Source organism: Mus caroli, unplaced genomic scaffold (genome assembly GCF_978045245.1).
Source record: "Mus caroli unplaced genomic scaffold, Mus_caroli_1 scaffold_16, whole genome shotgun sequence".
NCBI lineage: Eukaryota > Metazoa > Chordata > Mammalia > Rodentia > Muridae > Mus > Mus caroli.
The window spans coordinates 52,550,859-52,575,198 of NW_028227271.1; the positions used below are offsets into that span (position 1 = coordinate 52,550,859).

At 41.5% G+C, this 24,340-nt stretch overlaps 1 protein-coding gene across 1 annotated transcript in view; it reads left to right on the top strand.

Moving 5' to 3' along the window:
- Nucleotides 1–796: 796 nt before the first annotated feature.
- Nucleotides 797–24,340, top strand: part of Eif3h (eukaryotic translation initiation factor 3 subunit H) — an 87,529-nt gene continuing 63,985 nt past the window's right edge. The window contains exon 1 of the mRNA XM_021183034.1: nt 797–967. Coding sequence (XP_021038693.1) covers nt 836–967 — 132 coding nt within the window. The 5' untranslated portion in view covers nt 797–835. The remainder of the gene's footprint in view (nt 968–24,340) is intronic.

Here is a 24,340-nt window from a genome sequence, read left to right on the forward strand (position 1 = left end):
TAACTCCCATTTAATTCTTTTGAGAGTTTTATTTCTGCTTTTTAACACCCTGCTACTGTTTTCTAGTGTAACTCTTCTATGATGCACCTTTGATACTTTGTGGAGATTTTCTCTGTGAGCCAGGATGCTAATATTCCTTCTAGACTTGTAGAAGTGGACATGGAATCATTGAATCATTAGTAACATTTTAATCCTTGCTGTCAGATTGATGCATAACAAACACCAAATAATAGCAACAACAAAAATGAAAGGTTAGCATACAATATTTTCTGCCACAGTGTTACCATTTCATTACTTTTGAATAAGGAGTAGGGAAAAAGTCACTCTAAAGCAGAGAATTATTACAATGGCTTCCTACAACAGATACAGTGTTTTGCATTCACGATAATATGTATTTCAGAGCTCACATATAGGTCAGCATTATTCGTAGAGACTGCATTCTGAATACTTACCATAACATCAACTTCCACACTACACTACAGAAAAGAACTTCTGAGTATTTTACCCAGGTAAATCTTTCATTTTAGAGACTGATCAAAGTTAACCATGTTTTAAACATTTCCTGTATATTCTGAGTGGGTGTAGAATCATGGCTCTTGCTTCTAAGCTCTTTCTCTGTAGTCAGAACAGTACCGCCCAAACTCCGCGCGTGCGCAGAGGATTCCCACAATCTCAGGGAGGGGTGGGGGGAGGGAGAAACACCACCGAGGAGGCGGGGCCCTGCCCGGCGGCGCTTCCAAGACACCGCCCCCACAGTCTTAACACAGCGTCACGGAGCTTCGTAGTTCCGCTTCCGGCGCCTCACGCTTCTCTTTCTTCCTGTCTGGCTGGAAACATGGCGTCGCGCAAGGAAGGCACCGGCTCCACCGCCACCTCCTCCGGTTCTGCTGGCGGCGCGGTGGGGAAGGGCAAAGGCAAAGGCGGCTCTGGAGATTCGGCGGTGAAGCAGGTGCAGATCGACGGCCTGGTGAGTGCGGGTCGCGGCCACAGGCCCACGTGTGAGGCTGATCCCTGCCGGGCGCGCTTCCTGCCGACTTCCCCAGGCGCAGGCTGACCGCGCTCTCCCCTCGGCGCCCTTCTCCTTCATCTTCACTTTTGCTCGGACGACACCGCAGCCTTCCCTGTTTTCCGACGAGAGACCTGAGTGCTGAGAAACGGGGCCGGAATGGGGGTATGGGACAGCTTGGCGTGGTCTGGTTTTTAGAGGCTCAGGAGAGGACGGCTTACAGCCGAATGACAGTTGTGATGGGAAGGATTTAGGGTTTTGTTTGGGGCTCTAGAGAGGGGAGTGAGGGGAAAGGAAACACCTTGGCTTCCCGGAGAGGCGTTTGCTAAGTGCATTCTCAATAGGTTTAGTGTGTTACCGTGCTTTACAGACTTTACCTGGGCTTGCAGAACTGCGGTAAAACTCTTAGGCAGAGTTCAGTGTGAACCCAAGAAGTCATAGGACACAGCCGTAAGTTTATTTCTGAATAAGACCCATGATCTAGAGTATCTGTGGAAGCTCGGGGGAAGGAAGTGGATGGAAGAGAAAATATGCGAATCTAAAAATGATGTGGGATTCTAAGCTTTAGGAACCTCCCTCCTGAAGGTTGTGGTGGCACATGTATTTACCCTGAGCACAGGTGAGGCCCAGGCAGGCAGATCTCCACGAGTTTGAGGTCATTTGGGACTGAGATCCTGTCTCAAAAAGAAAACCACAAAGAAAAAGGTCGTCGTCTTCTTCGTCTTCGTCTCCTCCTCCTCCTCTGTCTCCTCCGTCTCCTTTTCTTTTTCCCCAAAGCACCCCTTTCTCTCAAACCAGTTTTTAGGTATTATCCATTAGGTATTTTCTAAAGACTCTTGTAGTAGGGATTTTTAAATTCATGTGAAAATTGTGATTGCAGCAGGCAATGTTTACGTGGAAATTATTAGTAATTTCACTTTGGACTATAGTTTAGTTAGATTGTCATGAGGCTTTTTTGTTTTTGTTGTTTAATATAACCTGGTGTTTATAGACTTAGTCTCTGTGGCCCTAAGAAGTTGGCCTTAACCAGCTTTAGTTACCTCATGTGTTCAGATGGGATTGAGAAGTAGTTAGGCATTGGTGCATCGTTTGGATTATGTGAAAACCTGTATGTGGTGACCTGCGGTGAGCATGGGAGACTGTGAGCTGTGGATGTCAGAGTTTGAAAGCTGCGGGGAAGAGCTTACGTTTAGAAAGCTTTATGGCCCCAGTTAAGTATCACTTGCATAGTACTGTGAAAAAGAAATGTTATGTCGTTTACTTAGCTGACAGTTTCAGCTTTCAATGGCCTTTTGAGGCAGGTGCCTTTAGGAATAAATAATACATGTTCAAAGATCGCAAATTAGTTGGTGGGTGGACTTGTAAAGTACCATTTCAACACTTGGAAAGTATTTTAAGTCATAACTTATGTCTTAACTGCATTTTTGTATAATTTGAAACCACTCTTTGAATTACTTGGTTTCTAGAGTTGTAAAAGTCAACAGGTAGGTGTTATAAATCTGCCTGGTAGATGTAATTACAAGTATGTATTTTAGGACTGGGTTTGGACATGGTGGCACACACCGGTAATCCCAGCACTTGGGAAAGTACAGCAGGATTCTGGGGAGTTGTCCAGGAGCCTGGGCTGCGTAGTGGGACTGTCAAACAAGACGAAGTAGAACGTACTTTTAGGGCAGTCTTGGAACTGCCGAGCTGTCTTAACAAGGGGCAGTGCTGTAGTCTCAACAGGAACAGTGTCAGGGTGCCTTAAGATTGCTGCAGGTGGGAACAGACAGGGCCATTTGAGTTCAACAGGCAGACAGTGGGCCTAGGAAAGTCAAGACACTTATTCTTAGTTTCTGGATTCATGGCTCACTGTTTTCTTTTATCTGGGGACTGATTATTGCTCTTCCTAAGAGATTGTGTTAGAAGTTTGGGTGTTGATAGTTTACTATGAAGATACACTTTTCAGTGACAAAAATACTCATGTCTTCACTCAAAAGGGCCTCTTGATTATCAGGGGTCCTGACAAATCATATTGTGACTCAGAAGCTTATGAGTGACCCTGATGAGTTATAAAAAGGGACACTCAGATGGTTAAGTGCCTTTACTTAGTGAGCCATCATGCTGGCCCTTAGTTCAAATCTTGGTATTTCCTTTAATGTTATCTTAATTTTTTTCTCATTCATTTAATTTAAAAGCTCAAATCCTAAATCCTTTCATTAGATGCTTTCAGTGAATTCAAGGTCCATCAAGGTGTAGTTTTTGCTTACATCTTCTTGGTTTGTGTTGTTTTTTTTTTTCCCAGTTCTTTCTTCACTTTGTCCAGAATGTTCACCTGTGGCCAGTTAGCCATTCCCTCACTAGGTCCTGCAGTTTGTCTTTCTTTTTTATTTATTTATTTATTTTTGGTCTATGACATTTCTCTTTTTCTCCTTGTCATGTATATTATTACCACACGTGGCTTATTTGAGCTACGACTTTCATCTATAGTTTAATTTGAATCTGTATGCCTCAGATATGTTTTTGATTCATTTAGGATTCATGGGTTATCCTTTCTGTTGTTTGGTTTTTTTTTTTGTTGTTGTTGTTTTTTTTTTGGTTTTTTTGTTTTTTTTTGTTTTGTTTTGTGACAGGGTTTCTCTGTGGTTTTGACTGTCCTAGAACTAAGTATGTAGACCAGGCCTTGAGCTTTGAACGCTCCACCTGCTTCTGCCTCTCCTACTATGCTAACCCAGCTATGGATTATCTTTAGTTATACTAGCCCTTCCACGTGCTGACAGTCTTGGTAAGCAGTGTAGACACATTCCATTCCTACCACCATGACTGTACTTAGCAATACATAGGCATGGATGAACCCAGATATTAATTTTATATTGATTATGTTTGCTTCTGGCATATTACTGGTGGCTACAACCAGTTAGTATTATCTCTAGGAATATAAGCTCTTGATTCATATTGGAGGATAGTTTTTTAGAATGCTTTGAGGTATTTATTTTTATAATCAATGTATTCAATTTTACAATCAATATAATCAATAAATTCATGAAATTTAGATGGCTTGAGTAGTTTATCTTCCTAGTTGGTTTTTTGCTGTTGGGTTTAATCTACTTCTTACCTCTTGGATTTCTAACTTCATTCTGTGAATGAAAAACCATTTAAAGAGTCTTACTAGAATCATTTCTAACCTTTTAGAGTAAGTGTATCTGAATGAAGATTAAGAATGCAGTTTGAGCCGGGCGTGGTGGCGCACGCCTTTAATCCCAGCACTCGGGAGGCAGAGGCAGGCGGATTTCTGAGTTCGAGGCCAGCCTGGTCTACAAAGTGAGTTCCAGGACAGCCAAGGCTACACAGAGAAACCCTGTCTCGAAAAACCAAAAAAAAAGAAAAAAAAAAAAAGAATGCAGTTTGATAGACTGCTTAGATTGTCTTTTCCTCTGCCAAGGCACGATGTTACTGCTTGTAGTATTAATGTTTTGTAGTAGAAAAAAAGCTTGTGGGAGTAACTCCAGCTTCTGCGTGCTTGTGGCTGTGACAGCCGTGACATGTCCAGAGGGCAGTAGTTGCAGCACTCCTTCCCATCGTTTGCCACTTCAGGTCTTTCCTCCTTCCTCCTCTGTGATGTTCCCTGAGCCTCAGTGGTAGTGGGGTTGTATGGCTGTCCCATTTAGAGCTGAACATTCAGTCTTGAAGTCTCACACTTCAACCAGCTACGCACTTCAAAAAAGCTTCAGTTACCAAGCTTGAGAGCAGCTCAAATCTGTGGGTATACATACAGTTTTACTTTTCATTTTACTTTTTTCCTCTTATTAATTGCCTTTGGCTGTCCTGGGACTCACTCTGTAGATCAGTGATCTGCTGCTTCTGTCTCCTAGTGTTGGATTAAAGGTGTATCACCATTCCTGGACAAGCATAAATTTTTGGAAGGCAAGTTGACCATGTTCATTCAGCAGAGTGGCAAGAGCAGGTTCTATTTTAGACTTTCGATCAGGATTCTACTCTCAGTCATTAAGTTTGTGCCTGTGGAGCAGGCCTCTAATCCAGTTGGAAGACAGTTAGCTACCCCACAGAAGGTATGTTTCTGTCTTTGCAGTAGGCACATGTTGTCTGTCAGGTAGGCATTGCAGCATGTAGAGTGTAGTCCTGGACAAGCCTGTCCACTTGGAACTGAGACTTGCTGATTAAGCTGGGCTGACTGGTGGGCCAGAGTTACAGGAATCCAGCGCTCTTTTTTCCCTAGGACTAGAATGTTGGATACAAACACCAAGCCTGACCTTTTAGGACAAGTACTGAAGCTTTGCCTCAGCTTGTGTGGCAAATCTTCCCCGCACCTATTCTGAGAGTAGTATTCATAAGCACCTGAACAGTGGTGTTACCTACCTACACACGTATGGTTAACTGAGAATATTGTAAATAGAATTGCCTTTCAGCTGAGGATGGTAGCATATATCTGTAGTTCCAGCATTTGGGGTGCAGGCAGAAGGATCAGGAGTTCAACGTCATTTTTAATTACATAGCAGTTGGGCTATGTGAGATTCCACCTCCCTAGCTGGCTCACTTGCATGTGGGAGTTGGAGCACCTGCTGCTGGCCAGTATTGGGAAGTAATGCATGCCATTAACCCATGAGAAGGCCAAATGGAAATACAGGTTTGATTATTGATGGCTTTCGCACTGTGGTGAGGTAAAAAAAAAAATGGTAAGAACATTGTCGTCCACCTTTGTGATTATAGTGTTTAGTAGATTCGCTCCTAGGTAGGAGACAGAACTAGGGTGGAAGCTTTTAGAAAACGGGGCTTGGTCATACAAGCCTGTAACCCCAGTACTCAGCAAGCTGAGGCAGGGATAAATGAGGAAGCAGCACTGAAGCTAGGTGGAAGTTGAATAAACTGGCCATGGTCTCACAGAAGTGGCCATTTCTAGCCAGTGGCTTGTGAATACTAGTACTGACCTTTGGGGCAAAGTGAACATATGGTTAGACTGAAGAGAAAGCTCTCTGGGCGGCTCAGGAATTTCTTTGACAACTACAGTAGCTAATATTTCAACACTGCACATACCCCTTAAAAAGGGCACTTCCTCAGCCTTCCCAGGAACCAACAGAGGTTTCCAGGTTTCCTGTCTGATGCTACCCAGTGGACCTGCTTTGAGGTCTGTAAATGCAGGAGAGCCTGAGTAATTAGTGTTGGAAGAAAAAGCTAAAAGAACAGCATCCAATACCACAGTTCACCAACTACTCCACAGTGGTGATCATGGTGTTTTTACCAGCCAGAGGCAAGACCCACATATCTGTGAAGCTAACATGCTATCTTAACATAGCATGTAGTAGGCAAAGCAATTAAAGTGTTTAATTTAGGCCAGTATTGATGGTAGGCAGTGAGGTTCAGAAACTGAAATCTTTCCCCCAGACAACATGGAGGTCCAACTATTAGGAAGCAGTATGCACTAGCACTCCTAAAGGATATCTCAGCTCTGAGGAAGGTTATATTGTATTTTTTGATGCCACCAACAGTTCCAGAGAACTGATCCCTGATTGTGCAATTTGCTAAAGAACATGGTTATAGGGTGTTCATTGAGTCTGTTTGTAATGACCTTGACATCATTATAGAAGACAAAGATGGGGGAGCAGGAGACAGGTCACTATTGGCGATTAGCTGGTATCATGGGCCTGGGCTGACAGAGCAAGCCTGTGACAACCCCAAGCTCAGCTGTGAGGCCCAGGCAGGCAGCCCACCCGAGATCACCTTCCCCCTGTGCTATGGGACCTGGGTGAGCAAGCCTTAGATGACCCAGACACCCAGAGACCCCCAGGTTGCCACTAAGATGAACAAGTGAGCAGTGGAGAGATGGAAGAGAACGGGAAGCACAATGATGTGTGCACAGTGAAGAGAGGTGGAAATGAAGACTCTAGGGTGGCAAGGAACAGCCTGGTGTGAGTAGTCCTCGATGCCACTTAAGGCCAGGGCTCTACCACTGAGGGCCATGTCTAGGTCAGTGGCCCTATAGCAGTAGGAGTCTGTTACCAAAGCCAGACAAACATCTCTGGTCTACCTGGGGCCATGTTAGTATCTGAGGGCTGTGCAGAGCTGCACTCTTCGCCTGGGCATCTTGGGAGAGCTAGCCCTGAAGGCATGAGAGCAGAAGAGCTGCCTGAGGTCATGAGAATGAGAGAGCTGGCCATGCACCTTGCTTGGGCAGCACGGTAGAGCTGGCTCTGGTTGTTGTAGTTGGGGGTGAGCTGGCCCGAGGGCATTAGAGTGGGAGAGCTGACCCTGTCCCTGTCAGCTACAGCATGGCGTGAGGTAGCCAGGGCAGTGCTGGTGCTTACCTTGGTGGTGTGGGTGCAGGAGAGCTGGCAGGCTGTTCAGGTCAGCTACCACTCAGGCCCAGATCCTGGTCTTTTGAGTTGGCCCACCCCAATATGTACCCCATCTGAACTGTTGGAGTGTGTGAAGGGGCCAGTCCTATAGATCCAAAGCTGCCGAATCTCCATGACACAGGGCATCCAAGAGGAGTTTCAGTGAGGATCCAGTTTGATAGGTTAGGATAAACCAGAGGACTTGGCTCAGACCAATGATTCATTACAATGAATATTTGCAAGTAAAGAAGTATGGACAATAGGGTATACTGTGGGATTCACCATGATACACTACAGCTTCCACAATGAGATTTGGTTTTTTTCTTTTGGCAGGGAGCTTTCAAGTTTAGAGGGCAGGCACAAAGCGAGGAGATACAGTAGCTCTCAGATAGAAATGATAGCTATCCTCATACAAGTAAGGAAACTAAAACACAGAACATGGGTCTTGATATATTCTAAGGTGGGGAAAGAAGTCTTTTTAGAAGAGTGGTTCTCAACCTGTGGGTCACGACCCCTTTGGGGGGTTCAGACAGCCATTTCACAGGGCGGTGTAAGGCCATAGGAAAACACTGATATTTATATTATGATTCATAATAGTAGCAAAATTACAGTTATGAAGTAGCAACGAAAATGATTTTATGGTTGGGAGTCACTACGACATGAGGAACTGTATTGAAGGGTCTCAGGAGGAGGAAGGTTGAGAGCCACTGATTTAGAAATTATGTACAAAATAATGTATTCCATTTTCAGTTGTTCGAAAACAGTTTCCAAAAAATAATTTGTTCTCTTATTTGTGAGATTTTTCTACTTCTTTTTCATGTACCTTAGATAGTTCTTAGATGATTTTAGCAGTTATGTGATACCTGATTGTGTTTTTTTTTTCCAAAAATAGCTCAAAGTTATTTTTGTGTATGCTTTCTAGTCTATGGTATTTGGATGTATCTCATTTGGTAAGGTATGCAGTAGTATAGTTAACGACCTGTTTCTGTAAGCTGCTATTAGACGGTCCCTCTAAAGTGGCTGCATCCAGGGATGATGAAAGCACAGAGTGCAGGGGTCACTTACGTGCCTGTCTTACTGATGCCAGGTTTTATCTCCTCACTAAAACTAAGAGGTCAGAAAGGGCTACTTACACATGCCAGAGTAGTATTCTGGATTGGTACCAAGACCAAGTCTATAACAACTCAGAAAAATAGTGGCAATGCAGCTTAGCATAGTCAAAATATGAAGGGTTTGCCACTTGAGTTGGAATATCAGCTGCACAGTTACTGCAAAATTTTATTTTCTTCCCAGGTAAAGGCTCTAAATATCACTAGTACTCAGTGGATCCTGATGAGTGTGTGAGGTTTTGCTTTGGACTTCTTGTGCTGTCTCTTATCCCTATATCCGACAACTAGCTTCATTATGTAAGTGACAGATGCCCCCTGTGACAAGCTCCATAAAATACAATTTTTAAGAAGAAAAGCTCTGAACATTCACTCTAAGGGAGATTTGGAAAAACAATCACAAAGGAGAAACTCACTTTGGGTTGGGGCTTATTAATTAAGAGTTGGGGATTAGTGTTGTGGCGTTTTCCCTAGTTTTTAACAGATTTGTAGAGTTGACGTCAGTGGAGTCACAGGCTCTTGTGTTTCTGATTGTGCTGAGCGTCTACGCCTTCCTCAGTGGTCCTGTGGTGAGTGACTCTCACCTGCAGAGAATTCCAGTTTCAGTTTTGACTCCATTGCCATCTGAATGTGACTATCTTAAAAAAATCTTTCTCTACTTTTAAAATGAGGTGTTCTTGTTAGAATGCATGTTGCATTGATTCAGTTGATTTCTGTTATTAGTGAGTCCACTCTGCCTAAGTCACCCAAGCTTGGGGAACATCTTTGCTGATTCCTGGAGGGTTTCCTTGGCACTCTGAAGATCATGTCTTAGCTCTCTGAGTTACAGCTGCATTGCCCTCCTTTTCATTTCTACCTCTCTTTCCCCATCTGTTCTAAGAACTTCATGTAAGTTGTCCTACAGGCTGCTTTGTATTTGGCTGTCCCGGACAATGCTGGTTGAGTAAACTTGCTTATAGACACTTGTAGCACTAAAACTCAAAAACCCTGTGGAAAAATCACTGTTCTATCCAAAGTAAACACACTTCACTGTGTAATAATATTTAAATTCTTCTTTCTGACTTGGAGAGACACTCAGCTCATACTCTGTGGGTGTGCCTCTCAGAGGTAATCCCTGAGCAGGAAGATGCACTTCCGTAGGATCCTTAGGAGCTTACTGTAGTATCCCCGATGCCCCAGGACAGGGCCTCTTTGTATAGCACTGGCTGGACGGGAACAACTGACTAGCCCCAAACCTTTCTCTGCCTACTGAGTGCTGGGGTTAACGGTGTGAACCACCATGCCTAGTTTATAGTATGCTTTAATGTTGAAAGCAGGTCTGTTAATCTGCACACCCATTGAACTGAGTGATTAATATGTGCACATAGAACACATAGACCATGAGGAAAAATGAGCAAGAAACTGAACCACCCGTGCTCCAGCTATCTTTCCCAGATGGCTGTAATTAATTACTCTTAAGGTCAGGGTTACCTACCCTGTTTCCTAGGCCTCGTTTAGCAAGTACTAAAGTACTTGATAATCCAAGTGCCCCCAAATTCCAGAATGGCTTTTTAAGTATTCAGCACATCTGAGTGTACTGCATGCAGTATTTTAAGGAGTAGACATTTTGCTACATTTCTGGAATTTTATTTATTAATTCATTGCTTTGTATGAGAGAAGAAATAAATTCCAACCCAGATAAACCTTTCTGTCGATAATTTTACTTTTGAATAATTAATTACTTTGCAGCCACACCTGGGGAAAATTCCAGGTTAGTATTCCGTATGATATTATAAAAGCTTGTGAATTAAGCATGCTCATGAGTTGCTTGTATACTTGAACATTTGGTTGTACCTTTGTGTTCCCTGTAGGACTAATGGGAGAACAAGAGAACTGTTACTCTGAAGAATTGGAGTTGTGCTTCGGTTCTGTTTTTGACAGCAATTAGTAGATTTAACTTGAACAGTGTGAGCCATCAGTAAGCATTAGATCTAAGAGAATAATCATGAAACATGCTCTTTTAAAATGAAATAGTATAGAGGTGATATTGATAAGCTATAGCAGAGCGTTGTAACCTGTCTCGTGTGTCAGGGGCAAAATAACTAGCCCTCACCATTGAAGTAAGTCACTGAAGTTTATTCACATCAAAACTTAACAGCAATGATTTAAATCCCATTTCTTCTTTGACTCAGCCAGTTGTGAAATGGAGCTCCTATCCCACTTGAGCCGTAAAATGTGTTAAATTTAAGACTAATGCAGGTTTCTGCTTTTTGAGTTTACATTTTGGCAATAACTACCTTCTTTGTTCAGTGTTAGAAAAAATGGTGTAGGCTTAACCAAATAAGAAAACTGCCAAGTTCACAGCTCTGTCAGTGAAAGAAGCCAGATTAAATGAAAGTCTAGAGATTGACTTTACAGAATATGCTAAAGGGAAATTTTGTGACACTACACTTTTCTTTGAATAAAGTTCTTCTACAGTAATAGCTGTTCTTTGACAGAGATTGATGTGAGGAGTTGAAGCTGTGAGCTTTACCTCCCAGTAGCTGCAGAACCCGGGAGAGTCAGCTAGGCAGTGTGTATCTCGCTTGAGCTCTTCAGCTGGTCAGTGCCTGGGGCAGCTTGGGCCTGATGCTTTGCTTTGAACTTTTAAAGAACTCATAGGGTGGACATCACCATGGTTTGTAGCTAGGAAAAGTGTTCTCTTACATGAGAATGTGTATAGCAAATAGAGACTAGTTTGAGTAAAGTGAGTTAGCACTCCTATTTATTTTTCTGAGACAGGGTGTAATGGAGCCCAGGCTTGCTGTGTAGCCAAGGCTGGCCTTGTGCTTCTGATCCTGCTGTCTCCACTTCGTAAGTGCTGGAGTTACTGACCTGCACCTCAGCCCTGGTTTAGTTGCCCTCTACATTTTTCTTTTCTTTTCTTTCTTTTTTTTTTTTTTTTTTTTTTAGTTTTTCGAGACAGGGTTTCTCTGTGTAGCCCTGGCTGTCCTGGCACTCACTTTGTAGACCAGGCTGGCCTTGAACTCAGAAATCCGTCTGCCTCTGCCTCCCGATTGCAGGGATTAAAGGCATGTGCCACCACGCCCAGCTGCCCTCTACATTTTTAAATTCAGATTTTAAATAAGGGTGTTCATGGTAATGGATATTACTAAGAGCTTTCACAGAGCACCCCCTCTCCTGAGTAATGCTGCTTCAGTGTGGTGTCAGGTAGTTTGTGGTGTTCTTTTCTTTTCTTTCTTTTTCTTTTTCTTTTTCTTTTTCTTTTTCTTTTTTTGTTTTTGGTTTTTGGTTTTGGTTTTTTGAGACGAGGTTTCTCTGCATAACAGCTCTGGCTGTCCTGGAACTCAATCTGTAGACCAGGCTGATTTCAAACCCACAGAGGTCAACCCTTCTGCCTCTGCTGGGTTTAAAGGTGTGCACCACCACCTTCCAACTTAGATAGATAATTTTTTTTTCAAAGATTTATTTATTTATTATATGTAAGTACACTGTAGCTGTCTTCAGACATTCCAAAAGAGGGCGCCAGATCTCGTTACGGATGGTTGTGAGCCACCATGTGGTTGCTGGGATTTGAACTCTGGACCTCTGGAAGAGCAGTCGGGTGCTCTTACCCACTGAGCCATCTCACCAGCCCGGTAGATAATTTTTTAATAGCTACAATTTACATTTTTGTCATGCTTGGAAAAAATCTGGGAGGAATGTAAGCATTCTAGAGGGATAGCAGGTCTTGGCATCCTTCACTCAGTGACTGAAGGTTTGCTGGGCTGTTTATTGTGCTGTAGTCGTTGTAATGTTGTTAATGCTTATTACGGACTTAATTGGTGCTGTGTGATGGTTAGTAGGGAGGAGTAGGTAAGCCCAGCCTGTCTTAGGCCCTCATCAGGAGGCAGCAGCAGGAGGAGGGGCTTAGATGCGAGAGCTCCCAGCTGGGTTTTTTTATTGGCTGAATATGGCACTGTCTTGCCTCTGTTTTAGAGAACTTGGAACTCATGGAGGGATCTTGCCGTGGAAGGAGGTTTATTTTCACTCCTTGTACAAATACACTGTGCAGAATAGCTAAGGGAATAATAGGAATGACCTCAGAGGAAGAGAATGCATTTATAAGCAGCTGTGGGGCTGGGAGAGAAAACCAGGAGCTTGGTAGTCACACAGTTTGAAGTTCACACCTGTTGAGTTGCTGTATTTTGAGAAACTTTATTTTTGTGACATAAAGTGTTTGGTTTTAAAGTCTAAATAGCTTAAGTGTGGGGGTCTGGAGTAATGGCTGAATGGTTAAGAGCGTATAATGGTTAATGGCTGATGTTGCAGAAGACTGTAGCTCGGTTCCCAGCACACACATTGGATGGTTCACAGGTTCGTGTAACTCCTTCACCAGGGGATCCAACAACTCTGGTCTCTGGACATTCTCTCTTCTGTCTCTCAAAAAGGCCAAAGGCTAGGACTGGTGAATGACCTTGTAATCCCTGCACTTTGGAGGCAGAGGCAGGGATGAAGGCAGCTGGAGTTGTTTATATGGAGAAGACTATCTCAAAAGCATAACCAAAATCACACAGAAAGTGGATTAAAGTTCTACTCAGCTGAGGGGTGTGGGCTGCAAGACTGGTCTGTGTGAGCTGAGTGATGTTTAAGGAACTTTGGTAGGTAGCAGTTTGGCCCTGCTGTGCAGCTGAGGTGTGTCATCCCTGGCCCTATGCTTTCTCTTTCTAAAAGTGAGTAATCCTCTCCTCCTCCATCTCCATTTTCCTAAAGTGTGGGGCTGTGGTAAACGGCGGGAATGTGTTCTTCCCAGATTGCTCCAGATGGACTGTGAGAAACTTTGCATACCCAGGTGATGGTGTAGCTTCTTTTTCTCACCAGTGTAGTAAGATTTACCTCAAGTACAACATATAATGTGATCTTTTAATACTACCAGATTTACTTTGTTTTGGGTGGGGACGGTTGAGACAGGGTTTCTCTGTATAGCCCTGACTGTCCTCGAACTCACTCTGTAGACCAGGCTGGCCTCGAACTCAGAAATCCGCCTGCCTCTGCCTCCCGAGTGCTGGGATTAAAGGTGTGTGCCACCATGCAGATATGCTTTTTAAGTTAATTTTGGTAGTTAAAATATCTTAATAATTTTAGTGTGTTTGTGTAGCTTTTTTTTTTTTTTTTTCAACTGTTAGCTGAATGAGTATTTCAGTGTTTGCTTACTCTAGCTACACCGGGTGGGTTACCCAGCACTCCCTGTGAGCTCTGCTGTGTAAAAGATATAGCACAATGGATACTGTCTTAGGGTTTTACTGCTGTGAACAGACACCATAACCAAGGCGATTCTTATGAAGGACACCATTTAATTGGGTCTGGTTTACAGGTTCAGAGGTTCAGTCCAGTATCATCAAGGCAGGAACATGGCAGCATCCAGGCAGGCATGGTACGAAGAGCTGAGAGTTCTACATCTTCATCTGAAGGCTGCGCTAGAATACTGGCTCCAAGGCAGCTAGGACAAGGGTATTAAAGCCCACACCCACAGTGACAAACTTGCTCCTACAAGGCCATACCTCCCAACAGTGCCACTCCCTGGGCCAAGCATATACAAACCATAACAGATGCTATAGGCTAACAACTAGCTACTTAGGCACCAACTGGTTCTTTTTAGGGACAGTCAGAAATCTGTTTTTCCTGGTGTTACTACTTACTTTTAGCTTATTTCTAAATCAGTTTAGTTCTTTGCTGATAGCAGAGATTGAACCTTGGGCTATGTGTATGCTAAGCAAGCACTGTACTGCTATCTACCACCCCACTTCCCCTTGAATATTATAGTACAAAGTTGAATTGCCAGTTTGCAGATTTATATGTGAGTCAGGTTAGGCTTCCCTTAAACAGGTCATTCTGCTATTAGAACCCAGTCTCTGCATCCATTTATAGCTTTGATAGTGGTGATATGTCCATGTGCATGTTGTCTGAGAATTTGCAGATGTTTGTGCATGACATTTGAATAGAATTGTAAAATAACCATCTGAAAAAGAGGTGTCCTACACAAAGAACTATAGACTACCAAGGGATGCTGAGAGTGGGAGAACTAGTTCTCCTTGGGGAAGAGCACACCCAATGGTCAGCCCTGAAAACATGTACAAGTAGTATATATACTGAGCAGGCTTGATTGTTATGTATTTAGGAATCTGTCTATGAGTGGGTAGGGAATAAAGGGGTATATGGGAGGGTTTGAAGGGAGGAAGGGGAAGGGGGAAATAGTTTACATAATCGCAAAAAACAAAAGAAATTTTAAGAAGGTAGACTTTAGTCAATAGTTATTTTGGATTGTTTTCATTCTTTTAGGACTAGGACTACTTAATTGTACTTTTATTTAATTGATATTTTACTAGCAAACTGTGGTGGTTTGAATAAAAATGGCTCCCATTGGCCCATAGGGATTGGCACTATTAGGAGGTGTGGCATTGTTGGAGTAGTTGTATCTTTCTTGGAGGAAGTCACTAGCAGGTAGGCTTTGAAGACTCTTCCTCAAGGTAGCCTAGGGTCTCGGTCTCTTCTGCTGCTGGTGAATCATGATGTAGAGCTCAGCTCCTTCTCCAGCACATGTCAGCCTGTATGGCACCATGCTTCCCTCTTTGATGATAATGGACTAAACCTCTGAACCTGGAAGCCAGCCCCAATTAAATGTTTTTCTTTGTAAAAGTTGCTGTGGTCAGGTGTCTCTTCACAGTAATAAAACCCTAAGACAAAACCTTTTTTGAGCTCTGTATAGCCTTGGCTGTCGTGGGGCGTGCTCTGTAGGCCAGGCTGGCCTCCAACTCACAGAGATCTGATTACCTCCCAGCACTGGGACTAAAGGTGTGCATACCTACCTACTACCCAGATACTAACAAACTTTTATTTAGCTGATATTTTACTAACAACAGAACTGGCTAATTTGATGTCAACTTGACACAAGTTAGAAGGAAACTCAGTTGAGAAAATGTCCTATCAGATTGGTCTATAGACAAATCTATAGTCTCTTGATTGATGATTGGTGTGAGAGGACCCATCTCACTGTGGATGGTATATTTCCTGGGCAAGTAGCATTGGAAGGTATATGAAAGCAGGCCGAGCAAGCCATTAAGGAGCACTCTTCATGGCCTCTGCACTAGCCTCTGATTCCGGGTTTTGGTCTTGAGCTCATGCTATGATGTTCCTGGGTAATGGACTGTAAGCTGTAAAGTGAAATAAACCCTGTCTTCCCCACCTTGCATTAAAATAGCAATAAAAACCTCTATGACACCCCAAAGGTGTTAAAGGTGTCTTATGCCCATCTTATTCTGTAAGTCAGCACTGTCCAGAAAGGAAATTGACTTTGTTCTGCTTTGTGAAGCTTTAAGCAGCAAATCACAGTAACTGCTATATTTTAAAACCTTCCTCTTCATTTTCGTATTTGATATCTTTTGAATAGAAAACAAGCATATGCTTGTTATAATTGATACAGATATCCTAAGAGGATTCTTATTTATCAAAGCACATAACTCCATTCACATCGTAGGTGTTTTATTTTCTAAACATCCTGTCTTAGATGTCATGGCATTCGGGTATTCATTAGATGTCTGAGGTGGTGCACGTTTCTGTTTTGTTTTGTGATACAGAGTAGGCAAGCCCACTCACCCTGGGCGAACACCCCCATCCTTTTTTAGCTGCTTCTTTATTTACCTATTTATTTATGCTAGGAATTGAAGTTGGCATCCCCAATCCCACCTCCCTCCCTCCTTCCTTCCCTACCTTCCTTCCTTCCTTGATTTGCACTAGGAATCAAACTTGGGGAAACCTTTTCCCACTGAGGTGTATTTCTAGCCTTTTGCTTAATTTGATGCAGTCTCACTAAGTTCCTGAGGCTGGCCTCTAATTTGTTATCCTTGTGTTTCAGGTTCCTGATTATCTGGGGTTGTAGGCATTAAACTCCACCATCTCTTGGTGTTTTTGATGTCTTTAAAATACAATTTACTGGGCCTGGATAGATGACTCAGTAGTTAAGAATACTGGTTGCTCTTGCAGAAGACCCAGATTTGGTTTCTAGCACCCATATAGCAGTTCACAACCGTCTGTAGCTCCATTTCCAGGGCATCCAACATCCTCTTTACCTCCACAGGCTTCAAGCACACATGTTGTGTACTGGCATAGATGCAGGCAAATACTTGATACATGTACATTCTAAAAAATAAAAATAAAAAATCCAGTTTACATATTTTATGAAAAGTAGATGTTGACAATTTAAGCAGTGTCCCGAGAGTGCAGCTGCTGTGTTCTGTGAGCTCTTCCTTAGGTGACTGCTTCTTCAGCTCTTTTGGTCTTATGGTCTTTGCTGCACCCCCTAGTGAAGCCCACCTTCTTGTCCCTCCTTGCACCACCCTTTTTTTAAATAATTATTTTTCACAAACTATAATCATGATCGGTTTTCCTTATTGTTATTACTGTCTTGTTTTAAAAGTCTCCAGGGTCAGACTTTTCAGAATACATAAACTTCTTTGCCAGCTTGTTATGTATTCCTTCATGAGTGCTCAGTAGACGTTCTAGATGCTCAGTGATAAGTGATATAAAAAAGATTGAATACAAAGGCAGGCATAATCCAACTGCTTTCTACAAAATAAGACATTAAAAAGATTTATGAATGTAAAACTGATTTTTCTGTTCTGAATAAAATATTTTTTCTTAATTTTTTTATTATTGACATAAATTTTTATACATCAAACATATTAAGAATATTGAATATTTTAAGAATCATAATACATAAAATAATTGTTCAACTTTTATATTCATTTCCTTTTGTACCCTAAAAATATCATTAATGAATATATAATACTATCCATAACTGAGGATCCTATATATCTAATGTTGAATAGTAAATTGTCTCAAAACATACAAAATATTCTTTGGGAGTTAAGCATAGTAAAAGAGCATAAAATATTAAAAATGAATCATTAAGAAATATATTCAAAAGTCCTTATTATTACCACCCGACATAGTGAGAGAGCATTTAAAATGAATTATTTATCTGTGCACATTGTCAAACAATCAGTTTATTTAAAAAAGATTATCAGTGTGTCTAGGAGAGAAATTATTTTATCAGTAAGTATATTTTTAAAATTTCAAAATAGCAAAAACTCTTTGAAGTTAAACATTAAGAAAATGCTAATTTCAAGCACAGTGAGAAAAATTATCAATAATATTTCCATGATGTTCATAGAAGATGTAATTTTAATGAATAAAATATTTTTAAAAATTAACTTTCTTCTAAAAGTCTAAAAGTGCTATATTTTGACCCATGAGCAAATATTTTGTTTTGGAAAAGTTATTTTTTGTAAGAATATAGGTTATGCATATGCATAGTATATTCATTATGGTTTTTAAAGAGAAATGTCAGAATTTCTCAGTTTCATTTTCTGACATGAAATTATCAGTACTGAAGTTTTGGGGGCCCTCAATTTTAGGGGCTTAGAGGTTTAGAAGAGGGACCTGTGTGAGTTTATTTTTTGTTCCCAGTTTGTGTCTTTCCCCTTTCCCCTTTTCTCTCTTTCCCCTTTCCCCTTTTTCCCCTTTCTCCTTTTTCCCCTTTCCCCTCTTTTCCCTCCTTTCCCTTTCCCTTTCCCTTTCCCTTTCCCTTTCCCTTTCCCTTTCCCTTTCCCTTTCCCTTTCCCTTTCCCTTTCCCTTTCCCTTTCCTTTCTTTTCCTTTCCTTTCCTTTTCTTAAACTAGCAAATATTAAGTAATGTGTTTCCCTGGATTCTGTAAGCCTTTTAAACCAGGTGGCTAAGCCTGCAGGACGTTGTGGGAATCCCTGGTTTATAGCCGATGGTCAGAGGTGCCCGAGGCCTGATGGAGTGGTGCAGTTCTTACCGGTCGGGATCTGATACTAACTTCAGGTAGAGTTATCTGAAGGTCGGACACACTAAGGTCACGGTGGGGAGAGAACTGGGGACTTGCTTGGTGTGGAAGATCTCACATTTCAGGTGAGAACAAAGGGAACCTGTATTTGAGACTTGCTCTTCTAAAAACTGGAGCCTCATGAAAGCACAGACTTTATTAATTTGCTTCATTTTATGAGAGAGGTCTGAGAGAGGTGTCTTGGCTCTAGAATTAAGTCAGTAAATATCTAAGCAAATGAATTACTGAGGGAGTGACACAGAAGCCTGCTAAGTCTGTGCAGAAGATGCAAGCCTTCTCTAGGTAGTGTTCTTCAAAGACCTGGATTTGTCCCAAAGCATTATCTGTATTTTGGTAAGATTTAAAGTGTTTCCTTTTAGGACATAAGAAAAGCCCCAATCCTTACCCCCCTTTTCTTACGTAGCCTAGGTTGATGACTGACTTTATGTAGATGACCTGGAACGCCCAGTATTACACACTCCCTAGGAAAGCATCCAATATATTACAGGGAGGTCTTAGGGAATCATGGGAAGTTTTACTCATCGTGTTAACACATAAAATTTAAGCATTACTGATTGCTAATGTAATAACTTAGCTATTTTGCATTGGCATATATATTTCTCCTTATATGTTTTAAATGTCATTTATTTATTTATTTATTTATTTATTTTTACAGGGCCTTTCTATGTAGTTCTGGCCACCTTGGAACTCACTATGTAGACCAGCCTGGCCTCGAATTTGCAAAGACCTGCATGCTTCTGCCCCCTAAATGCTAGGATTAATGTGTGCCACCATTGCCTGGCTTGTTTTGACATTTTATTGAAAAGAAATTTTTTTTGTACAATTTTTTTTTATGATCATGTTTCCCTCCCCCGGTGCCCAGATCTCTGTCACCTCCTTACCCTCCCAACTCTTTCCTGTCTCTTTAAAAGAAAACAAAAACAAGAAACAAAGTACAAAACACAAAAAATAAAAATCAAAATTAACAATCGAAAGATCAATAAGATAGAAAAAGCCCAAAGCAGAATGATGCAGAAAAACTAACACTACTGTTGAGTTGTTTTTTACTACTCCTGGAAACAGGGGCTGCACTGAAGTGTGGTTAATGCACTCAGTGAGACTTTGAGTTCAAATATGTATCAATCCTGTTGTGTCTAGAAGACACCTTCCTTGGCGTCCTCAGTCACTTCTGGATCTTAACAATCTTCCCACTTCCTCTTCTGCATAGATGCCTGAGCGTTGAGGGCACCCGCTGCATAGATCCTGGTACGTTTGAGGATACTGTTATCTTAAAATCATTTGTAGTTTTTAGACTTTGAATCAAAGTGAAGTTGTGTTTGCTGCCTTTTTAAAGCCAGACCATTCTCCTTATGTTCCTTGAAGATTAGTATCAGTCTGCCTGTTTTGCTCTCTCACAGTGTGCATTAGTGATCTAGACAAAAGTGTTCCCTTTAGGCTTGTCTGAGCAGGCATGGGCAGTATCTTGCTGGTAGGATTTCTTGCCTTATTCCATGCAAAATCTTCAAGAAGGTTCTAGAGACAACTCACGATCCCTAGAACAGCAGTTGGACACTTGGTGGGCAGGGCAAATTGAATGGGTTAAACATTCAGACCCTGAGCATAATGACATTTCAGAGTCTTAGAAGACTTGTGCACAGTGTCTCTGGTTTACCTCTCCCAGGCAGAGTTTATAGTAGAATGTCCGCTGTGCTCATTTAAAGGATTCTAGTCAGCACTGGTTCTTGTCTTGGCCAGCTCATAGCCCTGACACTTACTGGACTAGAGAAAACTTGTGTGCTTCCTAGTGTCTCTGCTGTTCTTGTCCCTATTCTGTAATGATATTCCAAGTAGACCCGAGCTTCTTTAATAGGGGTGATATTTTTGCTTTCATAAGTAAAATATTTGGATTTGAAAGGTATTTCTCACTGTCTGTACTTTTTAGAAAAAATGAAAAGTCTTAGAAGAAAGAAAGCTCATGGCATTACAACCTTTTGAAGAGTTAAACCAAAATAAAGACAGAGGACAGCTGGATCATGTTTATTAGAAGTTAGAATAGGTCAGAGGAGATGGTATAGTTGCTAAGAGCACTTACTGCTCTTAGCAACGGACCCAAGATTTTGTTCCCAGCACCCATATCAGGTGGCTCACAACCTCAGGTAACTCCAGCTCTAGGGAATCCAGTGACTTCTGGCTTTCACACTCAAGGGCAGATACCTACACATAGGTACACATAAGTTTAAATTATAATTAAAATATTAGAGTAGGGTGTTATAGACACATGGAGAATCTAATCTCAAAACTCCTTGGAAAGTATACACATTTAGCTTTGATCAGTTAATTCTGACATCAGAGATTAGGATTGGGCTCTTAAGTACTTATTTATTCTGAAAAAGTTTATTACATTATTTGTTAAGCTACAAGTGATGTAGGGCTTCCGTGTGTGTGGGGTCATTTGTGACACATTAAAAACAAAATATATTATGGGAGTATGTTTTTTTGTTTTGGAGACTTCCATGCATCAGCTTTGAAAATAAGAGCAGGGAGCCTTGACATCCATAAATAGGATTAATTAAATAGGTCAGCACTGTTTTATGGAAAGAAACATGGGTGATTTGAGAGAAGTGAGCACTTGAACATGGCTGAAAATAGGATTATTGTGGGTGGACATTCCCAGCGTGCATCTCCTGAGTGAGACTCGCAGGCTTAGAACAGCTAGCTGCATACTTGCTGTTTGGGGACCGGGGCACAATTTGATCATCATCACTATTTCTTCACAGATTTCTGCTGCCTGGCCTTGTAAGCTTGTCTGCCCGTTCATTCATCAACCCCTCAGTGTGTAGCCATAGTTACAGGGACACCTCCCAGAGATGCTGATATTGTATCGTAACTGTCTAGCCTTTGTTATAATCACGGTCAGCACACCTACACTTTCTCAATCACTGTGAAATACCTTAAAGTGTCAAGGCTTTCCTCAATATAATCATTTTATGTCGGCTTAGCTGTTTTTCAGAGAAGAGAGGAAAATAGTATAATTGGCTTTATAAAAAGGTAGCTGTAAGGATTAAATTAAGTCATTCATCGCATGGAAGGCATTGAGTAGAGGGCTGGTGCATCAGGAATTACTGATAATGTTTATTATCCATTTCTTGAGGAAACTACATTTGGAGTAGCTTTCACGTGCCGGTGTCTGTGTTAGTGTTGAAGGTGTAATGCTGAGTAAAACAGCCCTTCGTTCAGATGAGCCTTTAAGAGGGAACGCAATAAGCACAATGTTGATATTCCAGATCCCACACATCTTTTTTTTTTTTTTTTTTTTTTTTTTTTTGTTTTTTCATTTTTTTTATTCTTTAATCATTTTTTTTTTTAATAGCAAACTTACTATTCTTTATTCATTAAATGTTACAAGATTTTTTACAAGATAGACTTTTTTTTTTTTTTAAATATTTTTATTACATAATTTCCTCAATTACATTTCCAATACTATCCCAAAAGTCCCCCATAGCGCCCCCCATTTCCCTACCCACCCATTCCCATTCTTTTGGCCCTGGCATTCCCCTATATTGGGGCATATAAAGTTTGCAAGTCCAATGGGCCTCTCTTTCCATTGATGGCCGACTAGGCCATCTTTCGATACATATGCAGCTAGAGACAAGAGCTCCAGGGTTCCGGTTAGTACATCATGTTGTTCCAACAATAGGGTTGCAGATCCCTTTAGCTCCTTGGGTACTTTCTCTAGCTTCTCCATTGGGAGCCCTGTGATACATCCAATAGCTGACTGTGAACATCCACTCCTGTGTTTGCTATGCCCCGGCATCGTCTCACAAGAGACAGCTATATTTGGGTCCTTTCAGCAAGATCTTGCTAGTGTATGCAATGGTGTCAGCGTTTAGAAGCTGATTATGGGACGGATCCCTGGATACAGCAGTCTCTAAATGGACCATCCTTTCATCACAGCTACGAACTTTGTCTCTGTAGCTCCTTCCCTGGGTGTTTTGTTCCCAATTCTAAGAAGGTGCACAGTGTCCACACTTTGGTCTTCATTCTTCTTGAGTTTCATGCGTTTAGCAAATTGTATCTTATATCTTGGGTATCCTAAGTTTTGGGCTAATATCCACTTATCAATGAATACATATTGTGTGAGTTCTTTTGTGATTGTGTTACTTCACTCAAGATGATGCCCTCCAGGTCCATCCATTTGGCTAGGAATTTCATAAATTCATTCTTTTTAATAGCTGAGTAGTACTCCATTGTGTAAATGTACCATAATTTCTGTATCCATTCCTCTGTTGAGGGACATCTGGGTTCTTTCCAGCTTCTGGCTATTATAAATAGGGCTGCTATGAACATAGTGGAGCATGTGTCCTTCTTACCGGTTGGGACATCTTCTGGATATATGCCCAGGAGAGGTATTGCTGGATCCTCCGGTAGTACTATGTCCAATTTTCTGAGGAACCGCCAGACTGATTTCCAGAGTGGTTTTACAAGCTTGCAATCCCACCAACAATGGAGGAGTGTTCCTCTTTCTCCACATCCTCGCCAGCATCTGCTGTCACCTGAATTTTTGATCTTAGCCATTCTGACTGGTGTGAGGTGGAATCTCAGGGTTGTTTTGATTTGCATTTCCCTGATGATTAAGGATGTTGAACATTTTTTCAGGTGCTTCTCTGCCATTCGGTATTCCTCAGGTGAGAATTCTTTGTTCAGTTCTGAGCCCCATTTTTTAATGGGGTTATTTGACTTTCTGGAGTCCACCTTCTTGAGTTCTTTATATATATTGGATATTAGTCCCTTATCTGATTTAGGATAGGTGAAGATCCTTTCCCAATCTGTTGGTGGTTTTTTTGTCTTATTGATGGTGTCTTTAGCCTTGCAGAAGCTTTGTAGTTTCATGAGGTCCCACTTGTCAATTCTCGATCTTACAGCACAAGCCATTACTGTTCTATTCAGGAATTTTTCCCCTGTGCCCATATCTTCAAGGCTTTTCCCCACTTTCTCCTCTATAAGTTTCAGTGTCTCTGGTTTTATGTGAAGTTCCTTGATCCACTTAGACTTGACCTTAGTACAAGGAGATAGGAATGGATCGATTCGCATTCTTCTACATGTTAACAACCAGTTGTGCCAGCACCATTTGTTGAAAATGCTGTCTTTCTTCCACTGGATGTTTTTAGCTCCCTTGTCGAAGATCAAGTGACCATAGGTGTGTGGGTTCATTTCTGGGTCTTCAATTCTATTCCATTGGTCTATTTGTCTGTCACTATACCAGTACCATGCAGTTTTTATCACAATTGCTCTGTAGTAGAGCTTTAGGTCCGGCATGGTGATTCCACCAGAGGTTCTTTTATCCTTGAGGAGAGTTTTTGCTATCCTAGGTTTTTTGTTATTCCAGATGAATTTGCAGATTGCACTTTCTAATTCGTTGAAGAATTGATTTGGAATTTTGATGGGGATTGCATTGAATCTGTAGATTGCTTTTGGCAAGATAGCCATTTTTACAATGTTGATCCTGCCAATCCATGAGCATGGGAGATCTTTCCATCTTCTGAGATCTTCTAGAATTTCTTTCTTCAGAGACTTGAAGTTTTTATTATACAGATCTTTCACTTCCTTAGTTAGAGTCACGCCAAGATATTTTATATTATTTGTGACTATTGAGAAGGGTGTTGTTTCCCTAATTTCTTTCTCAGCCTGTTTATTCTTTGTGTAGAGAAAGGCCATTGATTTGTTTGAGTTAATTTTATATCCAGCTACTTCACCGAAGCTGTTTATCAGGCTTAGGAGTTCTCTGGTGGAATTTTTAGGGTCACTTATATATACTATCATATCATCTGCAAAAAGTGATATTTTGACTTCCTCTTTTCCAATTTGTATCCCTTTGATCTCCTTTTGTTGTCGAATTGCTCTGGCTAGGACTTCAAGTACAATGTTGAATAGGTATGGAGAAAGTGGACAGCCTTGTCTAGTCCCTGATTTTAGAGGGATTGCTTCAAGCTTCTCACCATTTACTTTGATGTTGGCTACTTGTTTGCTGTAGAT